This window comes from Harpia harpyja, chromosome 15 (assembly GCF_026419915.1).
Source record: "Harpia harpyja isolate bHarHar1 chromosome 15, bHarHar1 primary haplotype, whole genome shotgun sequence".
Lineage (NCBI taxonomy): Eukaryota > Metazoa > Chordata > Aves > Accipitriformes > Accipitridae > Harpia > Harpia harpyja.
The window spans coordinates 13,154,161-13,163,041 of NC_068954.1; the positions used below are offsets into that span (position 1 = coordinate 13,154,161).

Sequence of the window (8,881 nt, forward strand, 5' to 3'; positions counted from 1 at the left end):
CTGTGTCTCTTCTCTAACTAGGGCCATAGGCCAGCTACTGTCTCTTGTTTGCCCATGCTGCTCAGTTATTAGCAAGATTCTGGCTCTTCCAAGTACTGCTTTTGCAAATGATGCACAGGGACTATTTTGAGGATCATTTGAGTAGATGTTTTTTGGATGCAGCCATCTTATTCTGGATATGAGAAAGTTCAGCTGTATGGAAACTGTACAACTGTGTTCCTATCTACTAGCGTAAATAGAGGCAGTGGGGTTCCTATTGTTTAGGTATGCATGTAGTTGAGTATTTTTTGGGTTAGAGGTCTCTTTGAGTGGACTCAAGAGTGGACTCTATCTACAAGATAGAGTCAGGGTAGTCTTCCCATCTTTGAATTGTTTGTTCATGGTGTCATGTAGGGGGTAGAACTCCTGAGGTTATTGTGTTTGTTTATGAAAATTCTGGAGAAGTGTATGTAGGAGGTGGGTCTCATCTCACGATCCCGGGAGATCATAGAAGTGATTGAAAAGTAACCTTATGTGTCAGCTCATTTTTTGGCAAAAGTAGAGAAACAGAAAGTTGTGAGTCATCTACCAGAAGATTATCTGATATTTAGTTCTAGTTTTGGGACAATCAACCATTTTCACATCAAAATGTCTGTAGCCTTTAAAACTGTTCATGTTACGATGCTGTATAAGAATGAAAGTTGAGGTTACTGTAAATTGAGAGGTAGTATAGCACAGATTTTAGAATTTTTAATGATACGTTTAGGTGAAAAAATCAAGTTTTATATTGAAAATCAATGAATGACAGTAGACAAATGTACGTATTATCTACTCAAAATAATATTTGTTAGAAAAATTGTGATAATTTCTGGTTTTCTCTGCTGTAGCTCATTTTTCATTTCCTGATGATGGTTTCAAGGATTAGAGCCAATAAGGGCTGTCTTAACTGTGTGTCGTGGTTTAACCCCAGCCAGCAACTAAGCACCACGCAGCCGCTCGCTCACTTCCCCCCCACCCAGTGGGATGGGGGAGAGAATTGGGAAAGAAAAAAAAGTAAAACTCCGTGGTTTGAGATAAGAACAGTTAATAGGACAGAAAGGAAAAAAATTATAATAATAACAATAATAAAAATACAATAATAATAATAAAAGAATTGGAACATACAAAACAAGTGATGCACAATGCAGTTGCTCACAACTCACTGACCATTGCCCAGTTAGTTCCCAAGCAGCTAGCCCCCCCAGGCCAATTCCCCCCAGTTTATATACTGGGCATGATGCCACATGGTATGGAATACCCCTTTGGCCAGTTTGGGTCAGCTGCCCTGGCTGTGTCCCCTCCCAGCTTCTTGTGTCCCTCCAGCCTTCTTGCTGGCTGGGCATCAGAAGCTGAAAAATCCTTGACTTAGTACAAACACTGCTCAGCAACAACTGACAACATCAGTGTGTTACCAACATTCTTCTCATACTAAATCCTAAACATAACACTGTGCCAGCTACTAGAAAGAAAATTAACTCTATCCCAGCCGAAACCAGGACACTGTGCCATCCGTATTCTTATTTTGGTATTGAAAAGTCAAAGAAAAACTTTTTGTTCAGTCCAGTCCTGTCTAGTAGGCCTCCACATTTTAGATGCTCAGTGAACCTGGGTTGTTGAAGTTGCTTGCCTATGGACTTAGAAGAGGGAGAGAGAGAGAGAGCAATGACTATGATCCACCTAGGTGAAGCCCTGAACTTACTAGCTGCTGAAATTAGATCCCACTTAAATGTTAACTGTTTCAAAGTAGGAATTTAAGCAAAAAGAGTAGCTTTCCTTTGAGGTCCTGATATGTTGTATTTCTAAGATTAAACAGAAGTATGGTCAGTCTCCATCATATTTCATGAACTGTGGAAGTCTTCTGTGAAGCCATCATCATAGACATTTTGCTGAAGTGAGGATCTGAACTGTGAAGGGTTATTAGAAGGGGTTTACATATCTCTATTTGCTTTCTAACCATTCTTCTAAATTGACAAGGACTTAGGCAATTCAAAATTCTTTAAAATTTTACTAAGATGCATCTTCAACCTTAAAATACAGTTTTAGTTCAGATTTCATGCGCTCATAGTCTAGTTTGCAAAATTGTCCAGTAAAAAGTCAACTTTATTTCTTTTGTTCTGTTTTCCAGAGAGTACAGGAGTAGATTCACCAGTGAAGAGACCCTTATGTTCTGCATGCGAGTAATGGTGGGAGTTATTATTCTGTATGATCATGTTCATCCTGTGGGAGCTTTCTCAAAGACATCAAAGATTGATGTAAGAGTGACTTTTCTTTAATACTCTGTAGGTTTGAGAATACTAGTCTGCAGCTTTTTTGCAGCACAAGCTTACAGCTTTGTATACATCATTTTAATTACTTTTGAATGGCAACATTTAGAATTTATCTTCACCTGTGTACTTTGTTTGAAATTAAAATAAGGGTCAGTCTTTTGTTCTTTGTATTTTCTTCCAGACACAGATACTCATTTGTCTTAGTTAGCTCTGCTTTCCTGCCAACTGTATGGTTACACTAAAATAATGTTGTATTACACCTACCCTGGAATAAGTTCTACGGTCATAATTGTTTATTAATCATGTACTTTATTTATGCTAAAATGTTCATCTTGGCAGTAGTTCTGTTGTAAATAAGCAGATATTCGACATTCTATCTGCTTTGTCCGAGATCTGAAGTAGCAGAACTGAAATGTTATTGTTGTAATGCTGATAATGAGCCTTCAGTTGTAGCTTTGGCATGACCAGTGACAGGGGAATGAACCTTATTTTTTCATCTGAGATACTGCAAGCACACACAAAAAAGTACTCTTATTTTTGCTACGTGTTTTTATAAACCTAGATGTCATGTGCTACATCTTTCAGTAGAAATCAGCTGTAATTCATGAAAAAAGATGCAAAGTCTTTCCCTTTACGAAAGAGCCTACATCAAAAGAAAAGAAAAAATATATATGTATTATTGTGCTCCATGACACTGAGTCTTTGTTAGCATTTTTCATCTGCAGATATCAGTATTTTACCACATCCCCTCTTTGACTCTGTTTTACAGAGGGAAAGATATGTCACAAAGAGGTGAACTGATTCGCTCAAGGTCATGCAGCAGATAGAGCCCGGGAATTGAATGCAGACTTCCTGACTGCTAATTCAGTCTCTTGCCTACAGAGACAATCCACAAGTAAAATTTTGATAGGACCAAACATATGATGTGTGTACTTTGTTTCTCACATTTATCCTAAAGCCCTGTAATCTTACAGGAAAGTTAGCTAGATATAAATGAGAGACAGGAGATGTATGACTCAGTTTTTAAAAATGAGTACATGGTCCCAAATCTTAATTTGCCTAATCAGTTTGATGATTCTTCTCTAATAAAAAAAAAAAAAAATATTTCAGATGATGAGTTTGTTTTACTGTGAAAAACAGTGCTTTTCTCCAAATTAGTCACTTCTCGGGAGCCATTTCAAGAGAATGTCAGGGACAGTGGAACAAATTAGCCTTTCCTTACTCTTTCAAGACTGGAGACTATTTCAAGCTGTTAATTACAGGCTCCTAGCTTGAACATCCTAACAGCTTCTCTTTTTTGACTGTTTTAGGGATTCTGATTCTAAGAAAAATGGAAAAGAATGGTTTGAATTTTTATCCCCTTTGAGTTTGTCTGATCTGATTTCATGCGGCATGTAAACCTGGACTGAGTGACGTGAATATAGTCCTGAGTTTCTCTAGTTCAGGAAACGTAACTGTGTCACTTCAAAACATGGGCTGCTACCCTGAGAATTTCATCTGATCTGCTACTTGCAAAGCTAGTTTTATCTTCCTGGTAGAAATGAGCCAACTGAGCAATGATTAGTGACTGTTAGGCTGGTCATGGTGCAGGAGGCTGAGCTACATTTTCCGAATAATTTTTATTGGCAAATACGTGGACCCTGACTTCAATTTCATCAGCAACTTCCATAATAAGGCAGAGTTGCTCTTTAGCTGCAAAGAAAATACTGGCATGTGGATTTAGCACTGTAATGTGACTTGGAAAATTAGAAGGTTCAATCTTGACACTGCCATATCTTTATCTGTCATTTTAAATAAGATGAAATTAATCTAGACTAATTTCTGGATAGCTATTAGATGTCTTCATAGCAATGGGAAGAAATAGGTACTTCTGGACCACGATTCATTGCATATGAAAGTATATTCTGAATAGGTTAGAGGAATTTCTTATTTCTCTCTATGGACTAGATAGGGAGTGTATAGTGGGTCAAATGAGTTCTACCTCTGCTTTGTGTGCTTCATTTCCCCTTTTGTAAATTTGGACAGAGTTTCAGTGTGTTTTTTTACAGTCTCCATGAAGGTGTTTGTTCAGTGTGGTGTTTAAAATCAACATCATGCACTCCTTATCTCAGATTAAATTTGTAACCACTAGTTATGAAACAAATCATAAGTTATGACCAGTTAGATTTACAACTAAAAACTGAATACTGAAAATTACTTCCTTGTATGCAAGCATAAAAATAAAAGTCAAAGTTGAAACATGTCTTCTGATAGTTGCTAACAGCAATGGCATGGAACGCTCTTCCAAAATCTCTTTTTTTAGCTTATATCAGCTGTTCTTGATATTTTTTTAAGTTGGAATTGGAGAAATCATGTGCAAGTTAAAATACATACACTTGATATATAATTTACTATCTACAAACGCTTACTGAAGTAGATGTTTTCTCAAAAGTTAGGTTTTTAACTTAAGATAATTTTTAATAAGCTATAATGCTTTTATTGTGTCATATATAAAGCAGCATTAACACTCGGTAGGAAAAAAACCTGCCTGTCTATGGTGAAATTTCTCCTTGTTTTCAGCTAGTGCAATTCATATATTATTGTTCAATAGTGGCATGCTTCTGTTCCCAGATGAAGGGATGCATAAAAGTTTTAAAGGAACAACCACCTGACACTGTGGAGGGACTTCTGAATGCTCTCAGGTATGTGTGGAATAATTACTCGATTCAGCCTTAACAAATTCCTCTTTGTTTTTCTCCCAGTCTCTTTATATTTAAGACTTTTCACCTTAGAAGATTAATTTATTAAGAGAATTGTCCTTTCAGGTTTGCCTTCATCACCTGGGGTTTTCTTAAGTAATATTCATTTCTTTCAATTCCATTTCACTTTAATAAGCAATGACTATTAGTATTGGAAGTCATAATGTCCTTCTTCAGAGACACTTACAGTTTGTTTTATCACCTAAAACTTAGCCATCTAAAAGGTAAACAATACTTCAAAAGAAAACGATATATCTGAGCTAAGATTTGTTATATAAAATACCCCAGCAGCTAGAACATTTTAGAAGCAGAGCAGAATTTCTATTTCTCAAACCCTTGATACTTCCCTTCTCTCTTTCCCTTTTAATAAGACTTTTTTTTTTTTTTTTAATTTTGCTAAATTATACAACTTCAAGAAAACAGCAACCTAAATCCCAATCTTGTAGCTAAGTGTTTAAGGTGCTGTCTTGGGAAGCAAGACACAATGGTCTGACACTTCTCTGAAGCTGAGAAGGGAGTCTTAGTACCAAGTTGTTCAGAACTGTATTGAAATCTCTAGCTTGGATAGAGCGAGAACTGCAGCCATAACCACCTCCATATTTGCTTATCATGTCTTTTGAATTAAAATCGCTGTGGAGTTAAATCCTACAGGTATCAGGTGTGTTTTGAGTTTATGTGATAATCAGTCTCCCTATGAACATAAGCAGTGGAGAATGTTTGGGGCTACATGGAAGAAAACCACACTAAAGCTCTTCAGTCCTCTCAGGACATTTAAGAAAGCTGCTTAAAATTAGGTTTATAGATTATGCCAAAATTCAATCTAGATTCCTAAGTCCTTTTCGTATCTACCCTATTTCTATGTCTTTCCATGATTTTTACTTCTTTTGAGGCTTTTAACTGGAAAAAAAGATAATTTTGGCCCGAAATTATGACAATGTCATAGACAGATGGCAAACAGTATTTTAGCCAGGATTTAGCCACAATTCTCCATTATTAACAGGGAATAATTTATTGCAAGGGGTATTTATAAGATAAAGAGCACCAGACTATTAGCAGTTAAATTCCAGTGATCAGTGACTAGAGGAACATGTAAGTTCCTCCTTTGTGTAATTGAACTGCAGTGATTTCAAAAACAGGCACTGAAGTTTTCAGACTTTTCTAATCCCTGTTCATTTCATAAAGTATTGTTTTAACTTGTAATTTCTAGGTTCACTACAAAACACCTGAATGATGAATCTACTTCAAAACAAATTCGAGCTATGCTGCAGTAGTATCCTGAGACAAGTAGATGTTTGTATTGATCACAGAAGATGTGTATGTTTACATAATTTAATACGGTTTGATGTTAATACTTGTGTGTATTTACATAACCATTTTCTTCACATTGCTAAAATACATGAATCTGTTCATAACCTGACTGACTTTATATAGTGCAGCCTAAGTTTTTATGCTAGCCTTTATCTTTTGACTTTTAAAATACTTTTTTACTTAGATACTTCAGCTGTGACAGTTTATCTGTGCATTTTAATCCTTAAACATCTTCTCTATCAGAGAAGTAAGTAGTAGTGAAGACAAAATGGAAATCAAATAAACTGAAATGTCAAAGATACCACAGAAAAGGAACTTTAAAGAAGGAGAAAGTTAGTGTAAGAGAAAGTTAAATTCACTGGATATGTTTTAAGAACATGTGCACAGTTTTGTAGTCAGTTAGTTTTAGGATCTCCTCAGACTTGTATGAATAGGAGAATACCTGAAAGTCATCACTCTCATAAAATACGTTGTCTTTCCTGTAATAAGTGGAGATCCACCTAATATTAAGGATTATGTGCTGGCTGACATCCAAAAAGGTATTGCAAAGAGGTCATTTTACCTTTCTTATTAAGTATAACCTGTACCTTTCAACAATTGAGGAAATTAATGTCCTTTTTCAGATTCAATATAAATAAACAGAAAATGTGTTTTAAGACAATTGCTAGATTTTGAAAATTCTATATAATGTTATTAGAATTAGAAAGGAAAGGGAAAATACTAATGCCTTGACTTAACTAGAAAGGGTTTGTCAATGTAAATACATCATGATGAACATTATCTCTCAGACAGCTCTACCCAGTAAGTAATTTTTTTGCTGATATAAACTGGTATAAAGCAGAACACTCTTCTGTAGCAGCAAACTTCCCTAGTGTCAAACTGGCCTCATCAAACTAGGGATGATATAAATAAGTTTTAAGAGCTGAGCTGTTCTTAGGCACTCCATCAGGTTCCTTGATAGTATTATTCATTAGATGATTCAGAGTCAACACAGAAATATATATCAGCTGACTGCTCCTCATTTGTTTTTGAGATGTGATTGATGCTTCAAGGAGTTGAGTTCCTTGCTGAGTTGTTTGTTCTTACTTTCTAGTAATTTTTCCAGTAAATGGAATAGAAGTACTTTGCCAAAAGCAGCAAAGTGCTCATGCTCTGTTAAGTGTCTTCTGGGTGGTCTGCAGTTGCTGTACATATTCTTGCAGAGGTCATGTTCTGAGAATGTGTTCAATTTTGTGTACTTTGCTTGCATGTATGTGTGAAAACTCCAGTGCTTGTGCACAGATTCAGATTTGTATTTGCTTATGCCTGTGTACGTAAATCAGAGTTTGTGTGCTCTCACTGGAATTTTCATGCATATCACTTCTAAAAACATTACCTTAAGACTTTGAAGATGCATTTGGTCTGCTGAAATTTGGCTGCGCTGTGAGAAATTGAGTCATTGAACTCGGTCCTGAAACAGTCTTAATATCGTAAGTTCTTTGGAGTAGGGATTGCTTTAGAGTTTATTTCTGAGCAGAACACTGTGAAGTTTCTCAAGCCTGATCAGAACCCACAGGCACCAATGTTACATGTGTCATGATACTGGACAGCACCGCAACTCCAGTGTTCATGTCACACATCTGCAGTTGTAGCAGCAGATCACTATGTTGTTGTCAGGAACAGAATTAGAAATCACGCTAGTTTTTTTTCTTTTTCTGGAAGCAGTGATCACATTGCTTTTTCACAGTAGTAAATCCACTGTTTACAAGCTCCATTTTTAATGGGCGACATTTAAAAATGTATATTAGGGAAAATCCTGCTGTGTTCAGAGTCACTTCCAGTTAGGTAAATCTAGGTGGATGACAGGTCATTCTGTTGAGCTTTGGTAACTGAAGTTAATACACGCTTACCTGCAATTATTTGTCAAACAATGAAGTCTTATCTTTAAGTAGCCCAGAGGAAAGCTATTTGTCACTTGTATAATAAAAATGTAAACGTTAAAGCATTCTGTGAGTTGTCATGTGCTGTTTGCCGAAGTCACTGAATTTCTTTGCCTGCTTTGATGTTTTTGTACAGAAGTTTGTTTCAAATAATAAAAAGTTTGGTACAGTAAGCATTGGGATTGTCTATATTTAGAGACAACATAAACAGGTTGAGAAATATCTCATTTGAAGTTTTGAATCTGAGATATAGTAGGCTTACCTTTATATATCTAGTTTATAGTTTATTTAAAAAGCATTTAAAATGTTTCACTTGTATGCCACAACAATATAACCACATGTCACTTAAACAATTCCTGGCTTTTTCTGACAATTCTTGGCACTTGTCTGTCATCTTGACCAGAGGAAATTGTTGATACTTCTTTACAGAGTAGAGGGCATGAATCCCTTCTGTGACTATTATATCTTCACATTAGTCATCCTAGGCTATGGTGGCCATCTCAGGTTGCATTTATAATCAGTAAGGTCACCAGAGGATGATTCATTTAATCTTAAGATAAGTGCAAATGAATTGCTCTTGGAAGAAGAGCTATATAGACTAATGGTCAAAGTTATTGATCTCCATTTTGTC

At 36.0% G+C, this 8,881-nt stretch overlaps 1 protein-coding gene across 9 annotated transcripts in view; it reads left to right on the forward strand.

Annotated features, from left to right (window-relative positions):
- The window catches only part of CYRIA (CYFIP related Rac1 interactor A), a 58,737-nt gene extending 50,314 nt beyond the window's left edge, over window positions 1-8,423 (forward strand). For 6 of the 9 annotated variants that reach the window (XM_052809494.1, XM_052809497.1, XM_052809500.1 and 3 more), the window contains 3 exons: window positions 2,144-2,270; window positions 4,845-4,966; window positions 6,231-8,423. In XM_052809494.1, the coding sequence (XP_052665454.1) occupies window positions 2,144-2,270; window positions 4,845-4,966; window positions 6,231-6,294 (313 nt within the window). In that variant the 3' untranslated portion in view covers window positions 6,295-8,423. Of the gene's footprint in view, window positions 1-2,143; window positions 2,271-4,844; window positions 4,967-6,230 lie in introns of those variants that run through there. The other 3 variants (XM_052809499.1, XM_052809498.1, XM_052809502.1) reach the window with 2 other exon arrangements.
- The last annotated feature ends 458 nt before the right edge of the window (window positions 8,424-8,881 follow it).